Source organism: Mustela nivalis (genome assembly GCF_964662115.1).
Source record: "Mustela nivalis genome assembly, chromosome: 20".
NCBI classification, from domain to species: Eukaryota; Metazoa; Chordata; class Mammalia; order Carnivora; family Mustelidae; genus Mustela; species Mustela nivalis.
Window position 1 is genome coordinate 7695510 of NC_139039.1, and position 23632 is coordinate 7719141.

The 23632-nt window shown below is 48.2% G+C and overlaps 1 protein-coding gene and 1 long non-coding RNA gene across 6 annotated transcripts in view; one reads left to right on the forward strand and one right to left on the reverse strand.

Moving 5' to 3' along the window:
- The window catches only part of PLEKHA2 (pleckstrin homology domain containing A2), a 79370-nt gene that overhangs the window by 40238 nt on the left and 15500 nt on the right, over positions 1 to 23632 (reverse strand). For 2 of the 4 annotated variants that reach the window (XM_082715375.1, XM_082715374.1), the window contains one exon: positions 6641 to 6804. In XM_082715375.1, coding sequence (XP_082571501.1) covers positions 6641 to 6781 — 141 coding nt within the window. In that variant the 5' untranslated portion in view covers positions 6782 to 6804. Of the gene's footprint in view, positions 1 to 6640; positions 6805 to 17823; positions 17919 to 18276; positions 18643 to 23632 lie in introns of those variants that run through there. The other 2 variants (XM_082715372.1, XM_082715373.1) reach the window with 2 other exon arrangements.
- On the forward strand, positions 18522 to 23273 carry LOC309855256. 2 transcript variants are annotated; one of them, XR_014306697.1, is made up of 2 exons: positions 18522 to 20232; positions 22946 to 23273. It is a non-coding gene; the product is annotated as an uncharacterized lncRNA (long non-coding RNA). The 2 variants fall into 2 exon arrangements; XR_014306698.1 differs by lacking the exon at positions 22946 to 23273 and adding an exon at positions 21921 to 22139.

The following is a 23632-nucleotide window of genomic DNA, read 5'->3' on the forward strand; positions in this document are numbered from 1 at the left end:
GCTCAAAAAATTGGGCGTTTCCCTAATTAAAGTACACATCAGTTGTCCTGCATACAAGGGATACAAACTAAGAAAATGGGCTTGAGAGCAAAAATTGAATATGCAGCCCCCTCCTAAATGTACAGTTGCCTGCTCTGCCTTGGAGACATCATTTGAATAATAAAATGGCATTCTTTTGTATATAAATAGCTACATAAATACATAAAAAAACAATAAATATATCAAACACCAAAGGTTGACATCTCAAAGCCGAACATTAATAACAATAAAACCAAAGACAAATTTTAAGAAAACTCAGAACAGTTTCATCACAGTTCCACATTGGTAAAACCTTGGCTAAATTTCACAGCTTCCCTCTCCTTTTGTTGGTTAGACTTTAAACACCGAGGAGCAGCATTATGCACACAATTGTCCCAGAGTGCCTGTTGGTTTTCACTTCCTTTTAATTTAGACAAAGTACCATCTTTTTTTTTTTTTAAGATTTTATTTATTTATTTGACAAAGAGAGATCACAAGTAGATGGAGAGGCAGGCAGAGAGAGAGATAGAGGGAAGCAGGCTCCCTGCTGAGCAGAGAGCCCGATGCGGGACTCGATCCCAGGACCCTGAGATCATGACCTGAGCTGAAGGCAGCGGCTCAACCCACTGAGCCACCCAGGAGCCCTTTGTGTGTTTTTAAAAACAATCCTCGTCTTCTTTATCATTAAGATGGTACTTTGTCGAGCGCCTGGGTGGCTCAGTGGGGTTCGATCCCAGGACTTGGAGATCATGACCTGAGCCAAAGGCAGAGGCTTAACCCATGGAGCCACTCAGGCACCCCTGCAAAAATCTTTTAAATATTGATGGATTCAGCCAAATTTTACTCAAGGAAACTTCTGACAAAAACCCCACGATTTAAAAAAATATATACCAATTTTCATCTAGCCTTTACGACAAAACTTGTATCCGTTTATTTATATGTTTTAGGTATTCCTACCACGCTTCTGTATTTTTCCTACTAAAATATCCAGATATCCATCTTTTTTTTTTTTCCTAAAGATTTTTATTCATCTATTTGATGGACAGAGATCACAAGTAGGCAGAGAAGCACACACAGAAAGAGAGGAAGGGAAGCAGGCTCCCCGCCGAGCAGAGAGCCTGATGTGGGGCTTGATCCCAGGACCCTGGGATCATGACCTGGACCAAAGGCAGAGGCTTTAACCCACTGAGCCACCCAGGCGCCCCACAGATATCCATCTTTTTGTGAACACAGCTCAAGTTCCTTGCTCTTTTCAATGAAACAACTGCTTTCAGATTTAAAAAAAGCAAAGGGCTCTCACCGTGGCCCCAGAGTTGGCAGGAGAGACACCATCTACCTGAATGTTACAATGATCCGTAATTCGCATCATGGCCTTTGGAAAGTAAAAGCGCCTGAGTACTTTTTGGCTATGGAGAGAAAATTCACTTTACAGAGTAGATTTGACAAGAACAGCCACCTCGTGCAGCAGTACGTTCGGGCTTCTGTTCCGCCTTCGTTCAGGGCTATATAATTTAGTCTTGCAGTTGCTTAGCCAAATGGGCCTCACGAGGGTGGAGCATAAACATCGCTGTGCAACTAGAACATGGTTAGTCACTCTGCAGGCCACGGTCATAAAGCACAGCCTAATTAAGGTATTTTATCTCTTCTCTCATGATAGGGACCAACACTAAATTAAAATACAGGTACTGGAGCCATAATATCACAGTAATGTTTCCAGGGACATCCAGCCCATGTTTGCTTCTGTTCAAGGACTTTCTGTGTGCTGATATTGTCAGCCTATTGATTTTTAAGTGCATTAGCTGTATCAGGGGCCATTAGCAATAATGTCAAAACTTTCCGTTTATAGGGGTCCTTTCCAGCTGATGGGTTTCATCCCACATCGGTCTGGTGTCACCACTGCCTCTATCAAAAACCTGGATTTCTTACTTCCCTGCATCAACTCTATAAATTCTGTGCGACATCTAGGGCCGTACCTGGTCCATGCAGGCTGACCCTGGAATGAGCACCTGTTGTATGTCCCGTGAGCAGAGGGCAGCCCTCCGGCTTCCGGAGCTGTTTTGCCCTCATTTATAGAGCCGAAACCAGGGACTGTCCAGTGGGGTACACCACTCTGGAGGCCTAACTTACTTCGAGCCCCACTGCAGCATCGGGCTGAGGCCTACTGTTTGCGAACGTCTGTTTGAGCTCAGACCACTGCCAGCTTCCTCTGCTTCCCTGTCCTGCTTCCCAGCTCTCGTGACAGTTTCCAGAAGAACATTTCCTGAAGAAAAACTTGGCACAGGGGCACCTGGGTGGCTCAGTCAGTTAAGCATCTGACTGCGGTCAGTCAGGTCATGATCTCGGGGTCCTGGGCTGGAGCCCCACATTAGGATGCCCCTCCCGTCAGTCAGGTCATGATCTTGGGGTCCTGGGCTGGAGCCCGACATCAGGATGCCCCTCCCTCCACTCGCGTGCATTCTCTCAAATAAATAAAATCTTGAGAAAAAGAAAAAAAAAAGAAAGAAAAAGAAAGAAGTTGGCACAAATCCTCATCTCGGCGCCTGATTCCTGGTCTTGGGATCTTCTTCTGGAGAACCTGACCTTAGATCCCCTCTGACCAGGCAAGCTCACCTTCCTCCTTGGTGCTGCCTCTGCTCCCAAATGACCGCCACTGCCCTCACACAGAAATACCCTCCTCTTCCCGTGCCGCTCTGCCTGGGACAGGGGGCATAACGATCAAAGGAGGTACTGCAAGTGAAAACACATCTAACCCTATAAAATGTCCTACAAATGGAACTCACTGGTGGTAATGCTTTGTCTCACCCATCCTTCCATATCTGGATCCAGCACCACCCCCTCCAAGAACGGGGCCCCCACTCTCCCTGCCACATTTTTTTTTTCATCATCCATCTTCTCACCTACAGCGTTAAGCTCCATGAAGGTAAAGATTTGGTCTACTCACTGTTGGAGGAATGAAATACATTCACAGGATGTATTTATGCATTCAACAAATATGCGCTAAGGAATGTTTCAGGAATTAAAGGGCTGAAAGCCATGTTAAAAATCATCTAGAGTACCTATAGCCTGGAGAGGATAAATAACTTCCCTAACATACAAAATAACTTCGTGGCAGATTCTTGATCTCTTTTCTCCCAGACCTAAGGACTTCCCATCTGAGGCCCCAGTTTGAGGCCCTGCAACTTTTTAGATGGGCAGCTACAGAGGAAAATGGCAGCCCCTTCTCCTTCAACCAAACGGCTGGCATCTGGGCCACTGAACTCAACAATAGGCTTTCTAACAAGAAAGGTGCACCGAGATTTTTAGCACCACAGTTATGGGTGTTGTTTTCATCTCTTCAACTAAGCCTGAATCCCTGGTGGCAAAGACTTACTGAATCCACCTCCCAAAGGGTCCGGGGGATCATGCACAGGGCTGAGCTCAGACGTCAGGAGGAGGAGAACACAGGGGAAGAGCGCAGACACCGGAGTCTCACCAACCTGGCCCCAACTCCAGCTCTAAACTTAGCTCCTGAGTGACCTTGAACAAAGGTGCCAAACTTCCGGCACCTTGCAGAGTTCTTCCAGAGGATAACAGCCCGAGTCCCAGGATCACAGGAAGGACGTCATGAGATGCTATACGTAAAGTCCTCTGCACTCAATAAACATAACCAGCAGTTAACAGTACGTCGTAGCAGTGGGAGTGGTAGTAAAACCAGGCTCTATAAACACCAACTACCAAGTAGCTCTGACAGGCCAGGATCAGAGATGTGGGTTGAGAGAATTCCCTGCTATTAAGGAAGATAATTTTTATAGGGAAAAGGAGATGCCCGATAAAGTAAGACGGGCACTGACCAAACGCAGTGCCATGTCTCTCTCCTCCAGAACAGACCAACCCCCTCAGTTTGCTTTTGGGGTTCAAACCCAATCCATGTGCTCCTGACTCTCGGCACTCTGCTTCACCTGCCTCTGCAGTTCTTCTGCTCGACGGAGGCCCAGGGGAGAGGCCCGATCCCCAGAGAGCAGCACTGGGGTCTCTGCATTTTACAAGGGCCTCCCATCTGACAGCCTCCCCACTTGGCCCCCTTGGGTGTGTTCATTCATCCAGTGAGCACACACTGACCAAATGCTGGGCGCTATGGATCAAAACCCAAGCCAGATGAGCTCCCCACCCTCCAGGACCTCCCAGCTCTGAGCATCCTCCAGCTCCTCTTTCTTAATCAGAGACTCCTCCCTGCAGAAGCTTTCCTGCCTCCTAAGCAACATGAAGACGATGGTCTCATTAGCAGCAATAAAGGCAGGGAAGTAGAGTTAGAGATTGTCAGTGTCAGGATCCCAGCTCTGCCACTTTGCTTTCTCGTTGTGTAACTGTGGGCAAGTTCTTCCCCTCTCTGCCTCACCCACCTCACCTTTAGAATGAGGACAACAATACCTACCAATTAGACTTGTCAGAATGAAATGAAACCCCACTGAAGTCTTTTGAACAGTGCTTGCCACATAGTCATAAATGTTCACGAATACTATTTCACAACTTAAAAAAATAGCCACTCTCACATCTAGGATGGCTATTGGGCCACCAACCCAACAGAGAGCTAAGCCTACGATGGGAGAACTGAAAATGTTCGGATCTACTGCTCTGCTGCAGCAAGACTCTGCTTTTTCTGGCCAAGCCAGCTGGAATCTCTGCTTCCAGGGAAAATGTAAAGACTCTCCAGCAGTGGCCACAAGTTCTATTTGGTAACTCAAACTCAAAGAAGGCTCGAGCTCCGAGAGCATCCTGAGAGCTGAGTCAGCAGGGAAGTGGAGGAGGCTCCCTAGGTAGCGTAGGACCTGCTGCAGAGGCTGACCCCAGAGATCCCAGGGAGGCAGGCAGCCCATAGCGGAGCATTCAAGGTCAGGGCAGGTTCTAGAACCAAAGAACAGGCAAATCAGTGGGCAGGTCAGAGCAAGGGAAATCCCGACCACTGCCAGCTTTTGAAATCTGAGATGGTGACAATATGGCCCTGGGTGATCTGTCACTAGTAGCAAGACTCGAGGTGTGAGGTCCAGGATATGAAGGAGGGACAGCTCTCAGGGGCGATGGCTGGCAACAGTTAGTCGGGATTCCCTAAGCACGTGCACTTGGATTAAGAACAGTCCTAGCAGGAACCAGGGCAGTAAGCAAGTTAAGTCAAGGAATACTACTTTTGAATTACCCTAGCTGATAGGACAGGTGAGTGGGAGAAGGTACACAAAGGAAGAAAAAGGGAAAGGGAAGGAGTGATAAGACCCAGAGACTGTGAGTCACTCGGGGCTCACCCCTGACATGCCAGAAGCCAAGTCTCCAGCAACAAAAACTTGATCCCAAGCTCCTCCAACAGTGCCACTTCCTTTCACAGCAGATCTGCTGACCCAGCTGTGGGCACCTGCACAGAGCAAAGGCAGGGGAAAATGATAGAGTAGGGCCAGAAGGCAAACCCAAAACCAAAATATTATCAGTGGCAAGCATTCCAGACGAAATCAAGGATCTAAGTGTCCATATGTAGGCTTCATCCTGCAAACCCAGCCCTTCAGATGAAAGGAATCAACAGACGGGTTATCAGAGATGTGGGGTGACACATGGGACACAGTCTTATTTAGGGTGAAGTCTTTCCTGGAGAAGGTGACTAGTGGCAGCTAACCCGAGTATGTTTTCTATGGCTATACTCTTTTCTCTCAGCCATCAAATCCAGAGAACAAAATGCCAAAGGCCTCTAGAGGTTAGTTCCCAGATAATGACGTAGAGGCTCACAGTAATCTTTGTGCACATCTTAAAGCACAAATCCATCCCATGACACTCAGACTTTCCTCCTCCCAAGCCTCTCAACCAGAGCCAGATCTGAGCCCCATGACCCTCCCGGCCGCAACATGGCTGTGACCCATGAACTTGACATTCGGGGGCCATGCCAGTCTTTGGGGCCTCAGTCCACCAAACTGCTCCAAGGCAGGGGGAAGGAAAGAGCCAGCAGAAAAAAAAAGACTTGAGACTTTCTCCCATACCAGTGACAACTCCAGGGGTCCCCAGACCCAGTAACAGAAAGCGGGGGGCCCCTGTCTTTGTGCCTGGCTGCCACAAAATGCTAGGCAAGTCACCTAATTCTGGTCGTGTCCTTGATGAAGTCAATTCTAGTGTCTGAGACTCAGCTTCTCACCTGTAACACGAAGAAGCAAAACTAGGTGAACACCAAGGTCACCACCAACCCAGGATTCTAGGACTCCCTGGTGCAGGAGACCAAAGCAGTCCAACATCTGTCCAGCTCAGGGAACCAGGCCACATTCTCTGCCAGGGAGGGGCCCCAGACTGGAAGAACAGGAGTGGCCACAAGGCCACAGTCATAACAAGGCTGGTGAAAGCAAGCAGGCCTTGCCTTGGAGCTTGGAACCAGCCAGGCCCGCCTCCCCTGGCCTGCTGCAAGTGTTCAGTTCCTGAGTGCAAGAAAAGTTCCTGGATCCCCAGGGTTAGGAGAGATGAGCTTCTTTTTCCTCAAGCTAGTATCTGGGATGGCTCCCTGTGTGCGTGTATGTGTTTGCTGTTTTTTCCCCTCCTCACTATCAGTTTGATGCCATCCACCATCGGGGGAGCTGAGGCGGCTTCCCCCGACCCACCGCCTTCCCATGCAGCCTCTCACCTGGGGGTTGTCCATGTACCAGAGAAGGCAGTTGGCCTGGGTGTCCAGAATAAAGTACCTCCGCAGAAACTTGCCGCTGTTCTCATGCTCCTCGATGTCCAGAAACCCACAGATTCGGTTCTGTCGATCCACATAAGGCATTCCTGGGCTCTGCTCACATCCCCCTGCGTGGCAGAGGAAGGGAGGTGAGGATAAGCGGGGTGAAGCGCACCCGGACTCAGGACCTGTAGGAACTTCACTCCGGTTTGACTCACCGCTGTGAGAAGCTAGACTACCTCTCTCATCCTCCCTCCTTCCCTAGAGCACCAAATGTTCCACCCCAGCCAGACCCCGGAAATCTCCGTCAGTTCTGTTCCACATGTAGCCAGCGAAATGCGTGAGCAGGGACTCGGCTGTTTCCTGAGCTCCACTGTGTGCTGACGAGAGCCGCGGGCAACTTTACTATGAAGAGGAAGTAAGCCTAGATCAGGGGCCTCGGTTCTAATTCCAGCTTTAGCCCCGGAGGAAGTGTGTGACTGCAAGCTATTTAATCTCTCCACACCTCAGTTTCTGCACCTGTAAAATGGGGATAATTGTGGTACTTACACCTCCTAAGATTTTGGTGAGAATTAAGTGCCTGGCACACATTAAGCATTTCATACACATGAGGTATTATTATTGCCCTTCACAAAAGCCTTGTAAAGTAAGCCATAACCCAATTTTTTAAAGATTTTATTTATTTGACAGACAGAGATCACAAGTAGGCAGAGAAGCAGGCAGGGAGAGAGGAGGAAGCAGGCTCCCTGCTGAGCTGAGAGCCCAATGTGGGGCTCGATCCCAGGACCTTGAGATCATGACCTGAGCCGAAGGCAGAGGCTTTACCTCACTGAGCCACCCAGGCGCCCCCATAACCCAATTTTATACATAAAGAAACTCAGAGAAGATTTAAGCCCCACCCCAAATTCCCACATAAAACTTTGCCAGGAATTCAGTCACCAGGAGCAAACCTCCAGCTTCATGAAGGAATTAAATCTGAGGGCCACATCCCTCAGAGCTAGCTTCACTTGCTTTACTTTGCTGTTACCCGAAAGCCATTCATGACCGGAAGGATGAGGGCTCAGAGTAAGGCCCCAACCGGTGAACACTTCCACTGACTCCAAAGGATCTCTGGTGATGAGAGACAAGCTTCACCTTCAAGCCCGCCTCCTTTCTCCTCGTGATTTCCTTCTGACTCTCTAAAGAGCCAAACAAAGGGCAGGGGCTCTATTCTCCTCAAGGGGGATGAGCACTTTCCAATAAGCAACACAGAGAACAGGTGAAACACAGGCCCACAAGGGTCAGAAAACACCACAGGACATTCCGACTTTCAAGGACTAACACCACCCACCACTGGGCCCTGCTCAGCTTCAACAGGCAAAACTCACTATGACCCAAGCCCACCAAAGCCCTAAGCAAAGTGGGGAGCCGGGTGGTTTGAGGCCATGCCTGTACCACAATGCTGGGTCAGCAAGTAAGATACCAAGATGCCCCACCCAGAGCCGTCCAGGCCCAGGGCAGGCCAGCCCCACATTCCCAAAGTGTGGCGACTGGTGGCATGGTCTGTTCTCTCCCAGCTCTGTGGGGGCCTGGCAGTGTGGAGAGGCTGCCCCAAGGAAAAAAGTGCCTGCCACTGTGCGTGTGTGCATGTGTGCACACACAAACACACAGATACCGGTGAACAATGAATCCTTGATTGTAGGTTAAGATCAGGCCAGATTCCTGATGGGGACAGAGGACAGTCAGAAGGAACATGAGCCAGGGGCCCACAGCTACTTGCTGCGTAATGATGGGGGACAAAAGCATACAAATGCGGGACAAAGGTGAAACAGCACAGTTAAAAGGAAGGAAAGAAGTAAACGGTGAGAAAAGTCTTTTAGCAGACACCGGGTCAAAGAGAAGAAGGCAGGAAGACTGGCGCTGGCTGGGAAGGAACACAGTCCTGAGAAAGGATGCAGCTTCCCCACTCAGATTCAGGGGGAAATCGGAGTCCCACGCAGAAAGGCTGGGATGACCCATGCATCCCATGCACGGCCCCATGCATAAGGGCCCTTCTGAGATGAGGGAGCTCCCCCATCCCCTGAGAAAACCAGACAAATTCCCTTGATGCCAGCCCAGCCACAGAGACAGAATTTCCAGAAGTTTCAGGACCGCAGCCACTCCGGGGACATCTCTACGAGAAAGCATCTAAACTGCAGTAACCAAGCCGACTGTCTCTAGACCCAGCTGGTAAGCATGGCATCTGGCGTACTGCTGGCTTGCAAATGTTCCCTTTTCAGCCTACAGGACTAATCAGTGCCAGCCTTTTTGTCAGGTCACAGGCTAGAGAAGGCACTGTGTACAATCCCCCAGTCTACTTTCGTGGAGGGTGCTTCCCATCTCCACGGATCCCGGGTGAGGAGAATCTTCTTGTGTCAAAAGGAAGGAGAACAAAAAGAATTCTGGTTACTTCTCCTGACTGTGGTTCTAGCCCCCGGGGGGGGGGGGGGGAGAAAGCTGCTCGGATGTCCTGGGAAGCAGCTGAGTCACGGAGCTCATCGAGAATGTGGGAGGCAGGGGAGAAGGATGGGCCACAGGAGAACCAAGCATCACAGGGAAACGCTGTTATGCCTAGCCAGCCCACACAGAAGCAGTATACTCAAAAGATGGCGCATGAAACACAAACCTGACGTCCTAACCCCCAATCCTCTGTCAGTTCATCCTGACCCCACTTTTCATCCCTTGTCAGAACACAGACTTAGCTTTAGTACAGGGAGCCTGCTTCTCCCAATCCCCCAAGCCCCCATCTCTGCTCTTCAGCCTGCCACCACCATCCTTCAAGTCCCTCTGGTTCCTCAACTTTTTCCTGGAAGGCCCCCCTAATCCAGTGATTTCTGCCACCCCATGCCCAACCCCAACAACTGGGCAGTGAGGGGAGAAAGGGAAGTGCTAGTAACTGAGTCATAAGGGAAGAGAAACACCTTGATGCAAGCATACACACTGTCACCCCAAACACCCCTACTAAGACCCATGCAAAGCTCTGTACATTCTTTCTACATCCCTCCAATTATATAGTTTTAGCCTGTTTTCTGACTCTTTAAAACCACTTGTTATGGGGCGCCTGGGTGGCTCGGTGGGTTAAGGCCTCTGCTGTCAGCTCGGGTCGTGATCCCGGGGTCCTGGGATCGAGCCCTGCATTGGGCTCTCTGCTCCGGGGAGAGCCTGATTTCTCCTCTCTCTCTGCCTGCCTCTCTGCCTGCTTGTGATCTCTGTCTGTCAAAACAAAACAAAACAAAACAAAACAAAAAAAAACACTTGTTATATTAAATTTCATTTTAATCCAAGTTTCACAGTGTAAAACCACTGAGTGGAGGGTGACATAGGGTGCTCTATCCCAGCACTTGTCCCCAACCCATGTCCTAAGCGCCATCCCTTATAATGACTCTCTCCCCATCTCCTGGGACAACAAGCAAGTGTTCTCACTGGGATGCAGCATCAGATGCCCCTATCCCAGGCGAACCCCTTCACCTCTGCCCTAAGAGCGTAATGAAACCTCCTAGCAAGTAACTGTGGAGTCTTCACAACGCACTGGTGACAAAGAGCACAGAAGATTTGTGCAGAAAAGGACCCTGTTCTACCCCACTCAGTACCCTCTTTCCAAAGTTTGCCAAACCTCCTTAGAATTTTCCATTTTTGTGTGCAGAAATCAAGGTATAACAATGCTGGAATTTTTTTTTTTAATTCACTCTAGCCAGTCGTTTTCATTTTTGCATGCTTTTTCATGCCCCTCTCCACATAATTGGCCTTTTTAAATTTTTAAATTATATCATAAACATGTTCCATGTTGCTACATAGTCTTTATAATCATTGCTTTTAATGGTTGCATAACATTACTGAACTGCATTTACTATAATTTACTTAACAATTTCTCTATGATTAGACAGTTAGATTATATTCAGCTTTTCACTATTATAAATAATGTTATGTAAATTCTTATTTTCATGCTTTATTTCCTCTTTCACATGGAAACAGCATACACAAATTCCAAGCAATAATATGACTAGATCATAGGTAATGATCTTTTACAATTTTTGAGACCTATTTAAAAACTGCTTGCTAAAACTATTATCTGTTTACATCACAGTCAGAAATATATTGTTACAATCTCTATAATCTTGTATACATTGAATGTTCTCATTTTCAGCTGTTGCTAGTTTTAAACATACAATGATGCCTAGTGAGGCTGAACATTTTTTCACGTTTGCTTCCTGCTTCGTCTTCCTTCCTGGACGTTGTAAAATGCAAATCAAATTATGTGCACATACAGTAATGCATATTCTCTCTCTCTCTCTCTCTCTCACAAACACACACACACACACATACACACACACCAAACTAAACCAAAATATGGCCTCACATAATCTAAATAATTGAAGAATGTATTTTAATGAAGAGTAAAATAGAAAAGAGAAAAGTTCTATATGATTCAGATTTCTTCAATGTATAGTTCCTAAGTATACTGCACTTGAAAATATGTTAAATATTTAACTTATGGTAGAAGGGAGACGGAGTACAAAGTGAGTTTCCATTGGGTTACCCACTGATCAGCAGCAGAAAATGGATTAAATGTCAGTTAAACCAAGATTCCCAGCCAACATTTGCCAGTTAACCAGATGAAGCTTATGGGAAGAGTCAAGGGCTTCCCACCTGAGAATGAGGTGAAGGGCACTGGGATGTATCTGTCCAAAATGTCTCCCTGACTGCCCATTTCAATGTCTTAGCTTCCCTCATTGGAGAAGATTTAAGCCAAGGAAAAAAATAATAAAACTCTCCCGTAGGATTTGAGGCAATTGACATTTTCATCAGGCTAATTATATAAAAGAGAGAGCTGGGACCAAGACCCAGAGGAAATATGCACCAATGGGAGACAGAGGCACTCAAGAATATAAAAAGAAGATCGCTGCTTGAAACAAATGTCACCTACTTGGAAAGATGTGTTAGGATTCTTACACACCTGGGACAGAAACATGAAACTTTGTGAAAGCAATTTGGCAATAGGTAACAAGAGAGCTAAAAATGTTCATACCCTCTGACCACTAATTCTACTTCTAAGATTCCATCCAAATAAATAAACTAAGATGCAAATAAAGATTAAAATTTTTAAAAAGGCATCTGCAGTAAAATTCATAGTAACAACAAGGTGGAAATGACCTGAATGTCCCAATGATTAGAGGATAATTAAATAAATTATGAGACATTTACATAAGGAAATGTTACATGATCATTTAAAAATTATGTTTTCAAAGAATTTTAAATGAATTAAGGAGAAACTCACTATATCGCAAGTTTTTGTAAAATATGACTTACAATATGATCTCAATCCCCTAAATATTATTTTTGTATTTCCAAATATATTTGGATAATAAAAGACTGACACACAGACACCAAAATATTGACTATGGTTTACGGGTAAAATATTACTTGTTTCTGTATATTTTCCAAATTTTCCGAATGTTCTACAAGGAATGTGTGTTCCTTTATTCAGCAGGTGGGAGAGATATTTAACTGCACACACACCTTGCCCCAGTGTATAAATTCTGAAGCTGAGAATAAATTTGTGAAGTCTCCAGAGGCCACAAACAAGCAAAACCTTGCCTCAATTATAGCTCTCTTGGGACTTCTTGGTGTTTCAAAGTCTATTTGAAAAGACTTTTTGAAAAAGCCCTATGTCTGACATAGGGCTTGAACTCATGACCCCAACATCAAGACTTGCTCCACTGACCGAGCTAGCCAGGCGCCCCAAAGTCTTAAACCTAATAAAGTATCATCCCACCCTTCAGTATTGCCCAAGAGCCAGGTACCTACCCAGAGGGCTTTGGCACTCTCCAATCTAGTGGGGTTTGTGTTTCTTATTTCTTCTTGCAACATCCTCTTAAGACAAGCTCATTCTTTCCGCTGCAGGTTTGGTTCCTTACTCTCTAGTCTTCATAAGAGGAGCCCCTGTCCCGGAGGCCCGGTCAATATTCACACCCACGTCGATCATTATATTCCTCTACTGCTATAGCGCCTAAGCCACACCATGCCAGTACTCTGGGGAAATGAGGCAGGGACGCTGACCAAGACACCCAGCGGAATTTTCCTTCCTGAAATTTTGGAGACAGGGCTGGCGGTTTTTTTTGTTTTGTTTTTTTGTTTTTTTTTAAATAAACGGCTGAATAGTGGAATAATAGATTTTTTTTTAAAGAAAAGCTTTAGAGTTATTACATCATTAATGTCTTTTTTTTTTTTGAAGATTTTAATTTTAAGTCATCTCTACACCCATCGTGGGGGTCAAACCCACAACCCTAATATCAAAAGTCGCACACCCCACTAACTGAGCCTGCCAGGTACTAGTAGTATAGTTTGGAGATACAGGAAAAAATTGAGTGAAATAAGGGAGGTTCATCTGCTTGACCGTTCTGACACTTCTGAAGTAAATAAAAAGGAAAGTGATAACACAGAGATAAAGCCTTAAGTGGTACTGGCCCCATTATGAAACCATCTACGGGAACCTCTGATGGCTCAAGTACGAAAAAAGAATTAATCCATTTTTTACATTTGGAGATTTTTCTTTCATGTTACTTTGCCTTGGCAGGACAGGGAATTTCAGGGATTTTGCTCCAGAAAAAGTCAGGAAGATGTTTCTTGGCATGTGACAGGATGTGCAGGAACCCATCTCCTGTCTTGTTACCCCGCTGGGGCGGAGGCTGGAGACAACAGCGTCCTTGGTGAGTGAGAGGGATACCCGCCGGAAATTGCTAAACTTCGACAGGAGACAGTTTATCGGGAAATGACATCAGAGGTCTCAGAGGACTGTAATACAGGAGACAGGAACCGGGGTGTGGAGGTGAAGTGCAGCCACTCTGCTATTGCTAGACTATGCACCCGCCATGTGAGCACACTTCACCCATGTTTAAATCTGCAACATACGTAAGTGTGTAGTGTGGAGTTTCAACCACGCCAAAGGCCCAGGAAAAACCACAAGACACAGGCATAGCTATTTCAAAATACATCCTTGGGAATGGACCAAAGATTATAACTTAGAAAGTGTGGGAGAGTCTATCTCCTACTGTTACACTATCACTGCATTTTGAAAGTGTCATAAGAACAAATGCCAAATAGTCTTAAGGCAGGAGAATAATGTGAGAGAGTTTGTTGCCAGCGGAAGTGCAGAGGGAAGAATGCAAACATTTACAGCAATGGGAGGTTAAGAAAAGGTGCCCCCATGACACAGACAGCCAAACCCCACTGGACCCTAGAACTTGGAAGGGAGGGCAAGACACTCGAGAAGGAATTTTTAAGGGGACACATTTCAGGGAAAAGACTGGAGAAACTGAACATTGATCCACTGCAATAATGACACTAAAAGCAACAAAAACATTTTAAACAGTCATGACCTCTCTTAACAGCAGGTTCATCTATGGTCCCAGAAAAAGTGGCAGTTGGAGCCAGTAGGAGACAAAGGCCTTCCCCTGGCTCAAGGCTCCACCAGAGATCACAAGCATAGATGAACAGCCTCACCTGCTTTATAAATTAGCTTATAAGCACTGAGATCTCCAACTTTCAGAATTATAGCAGCCCCCGCCCCCAAGTTGAGAAACCCAGTGAATTCCGTTTCCCTGCAGGGCTTCCTAACAGGAACCCACAGCAATGATCTTCATTTAAAACTTGACCCACTGAAACATGGACAGCAGAAAACTGAAAAGATAACATCATGGCATCTCCTATCTACTAGCCTTTTGCAAAGTGCTGGGGGTAACTGTTAAGTGGCTTAAGTGTGTCTGTCTCAGGAGGAGGGGTGGGAGGAGGGGCAGGGTGTGGCAAGGAGGAGGTGCAGGTGACAGCGACCAGCATGACTGCATTGGTCGAAACTCTTGCAAGAAGAGGACCATGGAAAGGGCGTGCTGATTTCGGTGACCCGTCCGTGTGGTGGACTGAAGTCACAGAGCATGAGTTTTCGAGTCAGACGCCACTGAGCTCTCCTGGGATTTGCACAGTGGAGGGAGTCACTTTACCTACTTCCAAAGTGGCTGCGAAGATTAAATGAAATAATGTGTGAAAAGTGCTTAACAGGAGATCTGGTGAAGAGGAAGCACTGGGGAAATGTTGTGACACATGTGTGTGTGCATGTGTGTGAAGCGCCTCACCAGGAGTACGTGATTATCATGAACACGACCACAAAGCAGCTTCTTAGAAGGGCAGGCAGCCGCGCGGCTGTCTCTACCCCTCAAATTTCAATAAGCACATGTCAAAAGAAAAGGCTGCAACACTGGGATCCCTCACAGGGAACGGTATAAACTTCCCTTACTCTTCTCTCTACTCTGGGAACCATCATACTTTACATCTCTGAAATTCTCCAGGAGGTTGGAGAAAAAAGCAATCCGAGCGCTCCCAGACTCCATGCTGGCCAGGCTATCCTGAAGGTAAGCAGAAGCCAGGCAGCAGATCAGGTTCCAGGGAAGGGACTCCGCACCGCCTCCTGGTCGCCCACGGAAGCATCCCAACGCGGAAGGGCCCCCTTGCAAGTGGCTGGCCCAGTGTAAGTCCTAGCTGATGGCACAGCGAATCCTAGCCTTTGCCCTTTAACTACGGTGTTTCTCAAGAGTGTAAAGGACAAGCGGACCTAGGGTCCCACCCTCTTTATCTCAGCTGCCAGCCTCTGTGGGCAGAAAGGCACCCCACAGGGGCCAGGCTGAAAGCCTTTGGAGCTCCCACCTCAGCAGCTCCGCGACCTGTACCATGAAAGTGCACAATTCAGCTTTCAATCCTCTGCAGAAAGGAGATAAATTATAAAGCCAAAAGGTTGGATGGGCTTAAAAGCAGGGGTCAGGGGATGCAAGGGCAGAGCAACCCAAGATTCGGAACAAAGGTCGACAGAGTCTTCCAGTTATAGTCCCACTGCACCACCACAGGCCTCCTCAGAACAGGAAGGAAGGGACCCCATCCCTCCCACCTCTCAGCTGCCCTATCTCCCCACCCTGTCCAATTCCCTGTCTCAGTGATGGGCTTATACTGGGCAGGGCTACGATTCTTCTCTCCCCATAGGCTGTCACACTATAATATTTGCTCTGCTTCCTTCCTTTCCAAAGCCTAACAGATTAGATTGCAGGAGCCCTACCCAGCTCACTAAGACAGATGGAAAACCGAAAGCAAGGCAACTCAAACTGCTCAGGGTAGAAAGAAAAGGTGGGGCAGTCCAATGTGCCAGCACGCAGATTCCCTTTTCCAAGCCCTGGGTCCACCTGGCTCATGAAGAACACAGGAAATCAATGAAGTACTAGCTAGATGCACACCATGAAGACCGTGGTCCTGCTATCTGGGTCTTCATAGCATTCCAGCACTTTCAGGAAACACCCAGCAAGCAAGCAAGAGAGCTGGTTGTTCAGGAGGATTTGACTGATAGAGCCAATGCTTCTCCCTTCTCACTTCTGCAGAATTTCTCCATAGGTAGGCACCAACCAAAGCCTACATGTCTTCAGGATTTATTGTAACCTTAGTAAAATACAGAGCTCAATGCAGTTCAGCTCACTAGGAAGACAAGATGGGACACGCAGGCCCTACTTCCTTTTACAGAAGAGAAAAGAAAGCACCAAGAAGGGAAAAGAAGAGCTTGCAAACTCTACCCAGGAGCAGGTGGTTTGCAAATCAATACCCAGGTGATCTCCCTCATCTGCAAGGTGAGCAAGACGCCCATCATGAACTAGCTGAAATACTACAGGGGTGCCACAGACACTGTGTAAAAAGTGGGGCTTACAAAAGGGAGACAAGGTCTAAAAGCAACATCCAGAGGAAACCCCCATGCACCAGCTCAGTGAACCGAATTTCTATATGCTTGGAGTACTGCCACAATGCTCCTTGCCCTTCCATCCCGACAGATGCCAACAATCCGTGTACCTGCAGCCATTCATTCATTCATTCTCCCATTCAACAAATATCTGCCTAACACCTAGGCGATGTCCTACATCACAGTGGCCATACAGTCTAGACTACAAGCTAGACTTTTACTATGCCAAAAGTCATTACTCTCAAGCGGCACACAAGGAAAACAGAAATAGCTGAAATGATGGCGCTTTCCAAAAAGCCTCTCCTGGTTTCTTAAAGAATGCCGGATCTGTATTTTAGCAATCCACTTTGTGTTCGAGGCACTCGTGGACAGCCTATGTCTGCCATCAGATGTAAGCTCCCTGAAGAAAGAGGCTGGCCTTACTTCCTCACTGCCTTTCACATCCTTGTTATCCATGACATGTCAACCGAATGCAACCATGGAACAGAAAACAAACCCTCCTATTCTTTCCAGACCTTTGGTTTCACCGTTTCTGAAGGCTTTGCCACCAAACAAAGAAAAATGATGGAGTTCCAGAAAGGAAGAGAAAGGGCACTGACTTAGATATATTAAGAACATGAGTACAATTTTGGAACTTCAGCCCAAGTGCAACCACCGCTCAGCGGGCTGAGAGCCACAGCTGGCATCCTGGTAGAACGCTTTTCCCCTCCCTCTTTTCTGCTTCTCACGCTCCTCTGGAAAACCCCATTTGAAGTCCTAAAGAAAGAAAAGAGGAGGAGCGGGAGAAGGAGTTAGAAGGGGAAGATTCAGCTAGAACCCAAACTCACGAAGAAGGAAGGAAACCTAAGGCGAAAGGCTGGGTAGGGGGTAGGGTTGGCCTCGGGGGAGGAGATGTGTGAGGCCCCAGTGGAGGTGGCCACGCCGCGCCTCCTCTCTGGAGGTGCCTGTACACTTCTCCTTCCTGCACGGCCTCTTCTGCCCCTTTTCCTCCCCCCCCCCTTTTTTTTAATCTATTTATTTTTTTGCTTTCTTGTTAGTTTGATGTAGTAACAGTCTTTAGAACTAGGGCAGAAAAGGGAAGCATGTAAGGTGAGGAAGAAGTTGGTGAGAGCGAGAGACAGCTCTCTCAAGGGTGCTTTCCCAATCTGGCACCGAACCTGCATTTTAGGACAGTTTTCCTACAAGTCACCACCCCCCACCCCCCCCCCGCCGCGCCCGGAGTTCCAGAAGCCCCAAGGGCCCGGGCTGCACCCAGGGGAAAAGAAGGGATCTGTCTAGGGGAGCCCTGTAGGCCTGTCACGTAGTAAGGTAATAGGGGAAGAGGAAAACGAGGCTCCACGTCCCAATCCGAGCCCGAGGGACTTGCCTGGGACGCTCTCCGCTCTCCTCCCCTACCCGCAGCCCGGGCAGTCGTCGCGAGGCCGGTGCTCCAGCGCCAGAACCCGCAGCGAAGTTTCGCCGCTGCAAACGTGAGAAAATGCAGCTCAGCAGAACACCCGCCCCCCGCTCCCGCGGCCCCACCCCCGCAGCCCGACCCCTGGCGGTGGCGACCTTGGCCACCCCGGACGCTCCAGAAGATTGGAGGAGGGGCTGCCCTCCGGGATTTCCCGGGGGCTACGGGAGGCGCCCGGGAGCTGCGGCGACCTTTCTCTTCGCCGTCCGCCGCCAGGGCAGGCGCACCCGGCCCCGCCTGCGCGCCCTCGGCGCCCCCGCCCGGGCTCCCCTGCTCCCCCTGCTCCGCCTGCTCCCCAGCCTCGCCTGCCCCCGCGCGCCCCTCCGCGCCTCGCTGCGCCCCGACCCGCGAGGGCGCCCCACTTACCCCGCCGTGCGGCGGCCGGGGCTCGGGCAGGGTGGGTTACATCGGGGTGGGACGCGCGTCTCCGGCCGGCCGGGCCGCCGCTCTCCGGGGATTTCTTTATCTCGCCGCCAAACTCTCGGTGCCTCTCGCTCCTCTCGCTCTCCTCCCCGCACCCCCACCCCTCCTTCTCTCTTGTCTCTCGGCTCTTTTTTCCGGGTTAATTACGTTTCGCATTAAAGCAAAACCCAGCCCCGGATGTGAGTACAATGCTCCGCCGAGCCCGCCGGGGGAGGAGAGGGGTGCCGGGGCGCCGCGGGGTGGGAGGGGGCGCGGCCGGGCGCCGCGGGCTGCGCGGAGGAGGCGGGGGCGGGGCGCCCGGGAGGCTGCCCCGGGGGCGGCGGGCCAGGCGCGGGCCGGGACCCCTCGCCGGCGTCGGCGGCCGCGCAGGTGGGACCCGGGCCGCCGAGACGGCCGCGCGGAGGAGGCCCGCCTCGGACGCGGGGCCCCGGGCAGCAGGTGTCCGCGGCCGGAAAGGGGCCCGGGGCTGAGGGCATCCTGGAGCGAGGGTGGCGAGCCGGAGCGCGGGCTCCCTCTTGACGCCCATTTCTGCCTCCCAGAGCCCCACCCAGCGACTTCAGCCGGGCCTCCCTCGGGTCCTGAGCCCTTGGCCTTTCTAGGGCCGCGGGGTGAAAGTTCAGGGTTGGGGTCTGAAGAAGGAGCGATTCTCAGGGGGTGTCGTCAATGTGCCAGAAGAGTCCGCGGGCGCCGGACCTTGTAACGAGGGGCAGAGGGACTTTCTCAGTGTGACGCAAAGACGCCTTGCCTGCGCTCAGGGCAGAGGGTGCGCTGGAAAAAAATGGGAAACAGACGAGCATACATGAAGTAAATAATGCCAAGGGGGACCTAAGAGAATTACTGCGTGCCGGGGCAGCCCCTGCAGGATCTCGTTTGGATACACACAGCAACCGAACGGGTATCCAGCCCGTTCACGATGAAGAAACCGAGACTCGGAGACGTGAAGTAATTTGCCCTGGGTCTCTCAGTCAGTCCACGGCAGGTCTGTCAGGTTCTGGGGCCGGCCTCCCACGTGCGGAGATAATTTAAATATCCATAAAGTCAGCCACAAAACCTCCGAAACAGGGACGCATAGTGGATTCGCCAGTGGGATGGAGGACGGAGAGCTGCTGTGTCTGGGGACTCTGATGCAAATGTCTTGAGGCTTTGAGGGACCGGAGGACAAAGGAAGATGCTTGGGGCTCTAGGACAGGGACCGGCTGTGCGAGAGTGATGGAAGCGCTGTTCCAAATCCCACTATTGTCGGGGAAAGGCACGCTAAAAAGTCTCCAGGACCGGAGGCAACACCGCTGGGGAGTAGGGGACCGTGAGCACCGAGGGGCGCAGCAGGACGACACGCTGCGTGCAGCACACACCCCGAAAGCACCAGTGATGAAACCACACAAGTTTCCTCTTCCATTTTGATTGCCAAAGCAAAACTGAGCCACCAGTTCTCTCAGGTGTGAAACTAAGGCTCTTTGCTCTAGAACAATTTGCTTCGAATGAGGAAGGAAAGGGGAACACAAGAAAAAAAAAGTTTCCTTTGAAATAAATACATCAACCTAAGGTTTTTTTCTGCTTGTGAAGATGTTTGCGACTCATAAGTTTCAGGCAACATAACGTCTTAAAGGAGAGTGTTCTCTGGAACCAGATGGACTGGGTTTGAATCCCAGCTCTGCCAATTATTAGCTTTGATCCCTGCACAAAGGACATTTTTGTGCCTCGGTTTCTATCTGGGTCGTTATGAAAAGTAAATGAGTTAACGTGTAGTGTTTAGATTACTGTGGAGCATGAAGTAGGTGTTACATAAATGTGTTTTAATTTAAAAATTAGATTATGGGTTTCATCGTGAAAAGGAGCAAAATTCCACTCGGCTCCAAGCAAATCTGACTGGAACTGACGGTTTCCAGTGTGAGCAATGAGGTAAAAGTCTCAGATTTCATGGTATGGTTCAGATTAAAACCCATAAAAGTCTACTCCCCATGGGGCCCGCCTGAGTCACTCACTCACAGAGCCACAAATATTTCCTGAGCACTACTGTATTGGATGCCTGGGAAGCGAAAGGAGCCAAAGGCCTTGGGTCTCATTAGAAGGATACAAGTGTCACTAGAAGGTTGAGGCAGCCTTGTATCCCTCTTGGAAATGCTGTGAAAATAGCACAGAGGATAAGTACAGTCAGCCTCTAGAGGAACAGGACATCTGGAGGGAGAGGTGGAGGGGAGCTTGTATCAGAAAGAAAATGGACTTTGAAATGAGCCTGAGAAAATGGGTACAATTTTTCTGGAGGGGGGGCAAGAACACACTGGGCTAGGAAAAGGGTCATCAGTGCACTTTGGATGATGCTCAGATTTCACTGGGAGCCCCGTTTACAGTCCCATTTGCCCCTGCCCAGGACCTGGACCCAGTTATACTACAATCTCTGCCTTGATTCCACTCCCCTATCCCCAGACTTCTGGTGTTCCTCAGTGGACTCCCCCATCCCCTCCTGTAGGGGACACCACAAAGCAGGTGTCAGTTGGGCCTGCACCCTGCTGTGTAGCCCCTTTGCTATCTCTTGATCTGGACATTTTGAAAATACTTCCATTACCTGATTTTATGCATTCATTATTTTCAGTGCAATAAATAGCTCTGGTGTCTGAAAATGTAACTGCCTGTGGGGAAAGAAATGTCACCTGGGTGACAGTCAGTTGAGCATCCAGCTGTTGATTTCAGCTCAGGTCATGATCTCAGGGTCATGGGATCAAGTCCTGCATCGGGCTCTTGTTCAGATTCTTTCTCTCCCTCTGCCCTCCTCCCTGTGCTCCCTTGTGAGGGTTCTCTCTCTCTCTCTCTCTCTCAAATAAATAAATAAATATTTTTTTAAAAGCGGGGAGAGCCTTTCACATCACGTATTTCAGTCCCCTCATTGTGTCTGCAAGATGAGGTTCAAGTTGGTTCTAAAAGCCAGGATTGACTTTCCCCAGAATATTCCAGTACTGACTTCCCCAGAATATTCGGGTATTCTAGTTTTGGTATAGGAATCTTTCTATGAAGGTGGAGACTTCTTACCCAGAACCCAAGAATCTAGACAGTAGTCTATAGGCTAGCCATTTATTTGTGTAGTTTCTATTTATTTTCAACATTAATGGCTGGGTAACTAGACGGCCTAATAATCTTAGATGGGGAGCCAGTGCGTCCTCTGGACAAATGCATTATTCTCTCTCCTTCAAGATACCCATTGTATAAGGTACCAGACAGCAGTCAGGGCCCATTAGTTCCACTGGGGAAAGTGTGAGACTCAAGAGCTCATTGGCTGATCCTGATTCAGGCCAGTTAATTTCACACAGAGAGAAATTGCTCCAAGGCTATTGCACCTCTAACGCTAGCTGGTCATTTCATAGTTACTGTCGGTTTCCATAACAAAGTACCCTCCATTTCCAGAAAGATTACTCAAATTACTGTTCTCTTCAGTCCTATTCATTCAACAATTATGTGAACCTATTACCATTTTTCCTCCCACCAGGTATCTTGCATTTACTTATTATCCACGTGCTTGCTAAATGCTAATTGTTGTATGTGGATTATCTCACTTAAGTCTTAACTGGGAGCAAAATACTATTATGTTCTCATAGATAAGACAGCGAAGGAATAGAGACTGAGCCTAGATACCAACCAGTGCAACCAGCACAGCCTGATGCCGGAACCTTCCCTCTTAACCACTGACTTTGTGAAGAATACAGAAAGACCTAACACAGGGCTCCTTCCCATCCACATTGTCCATAATTGTCATCATTTAGTATTTCCATTTCATGTCACCTGGTAATTTCATGTCCAAGGATATGTGCTCTACATAGTCGTCTGGAGACATATACAGTATATATGGAGTATATGTGTCTGTGCACATATGCAGTGTATACATATGGAATATATACACACATACTCACTGCGGTGTTGTTCATAACGTTGAAAATTATTTCTGTAAATAAAAATTATACATTTTTACTATGTGCAGAAAGAGTAGAAGACTACATGCCAAACTGTTAACCACAGTTCTCTTAGGGTGAGGAAGGAGGGGTTATAATGTCGTATCTCACTTTCCAGGAGATGTATTTCTGTATGTTTCATTTTTTGCCATAAACATGCCTACATCTGGTTTTCAAAAAACAATAATGGTTGAAATTTTTAATTAAAAAAATTTTAGGCTCTATTAGAAAGCATATTTTAGCCCTCAAGGAGCCATCCTTGAGGCTGGGAGGGAATATAACATATACAGAAATAACTATCATAAATGCCAGAAACTCATACACACAGATTGGTGGACAGCGATACAATTCTGTGGGAATCAAACCAGCTCAGGTTGAGAGGTGCGGGAGAAAATGTGTAAAGGAGATGGCACTTTAGGAGGACCTTTGCAGGAAAGGTAAGATATAGAAGGTGGGGGAGTGGGTGAGAACACACTGCCTCCCAGTGCAAGACCGCATCAAGGAGACAGTGTAGAGGCAGGAACGCATGGGATCCATTTGGGGAAGTATGGCCAGTACAGTTCAGTTGGAGCCCAGGAGAGTAGATGCAGGACTGTGATGGGGAACAAAATAGGAAAGAAAGGTCGCTGGAGGGTCTTCGTTGCTAAGCTAATGACTTGTATTTATTATTTTAGGCTTCAAGAGTCCCTGAAGGTTTTGAGCAAGGAAGTGACACAATTTGTCATGAATAAGCAGTGATTTCATGGTGACGGCCTCGTGACTGGACTCCAGCGCCCAGCCGTCAGGATTTGCATCCTGACTGTCACTAATGAGCTGCGTAGTCATGGACCAGCTATTTTACTTCTCTGTGTTTCCATAAAACGGGGAAGGTGGTGATAACAGATAACCTACCTCATACCATGGTCTTTGAGATGGAGTGAATTAGTGTTTTTCAAGACACATGACAAGTGCTGAGATTGTTAAACTTAAAAAAAAAAAAATAGCATGATACCTTTGGATTGAGATCTTTGCATTTCGTTTTGAAACTTTTATTACAAAGAGCTAACATTACATGGTAAATTATTAACTGTTCCTTCTTTTCCCTCATACAGGTTTAGAGATTATTAATCTCCTTTTACAGGTGGAATAATTTAGGTTTTAAGGAGAGAGATTCAATCTTGGCCTCACACGGCCAGGCGTGAGAAGAATCCACACGTTCTGAATCCTCATTCAGTGACCCTGGGTGTTGGCTAGCACCCAGGGTCATCTCTTAGCTCAAACTCCTGGAACCTGAAGAATAGGAAAAATGGGGAATGGAAGAAACTGGCAAATTCTCTTTCTCTGGTGAGGGAAATAACAGTAAGGGACAGTAATTAAGGTAA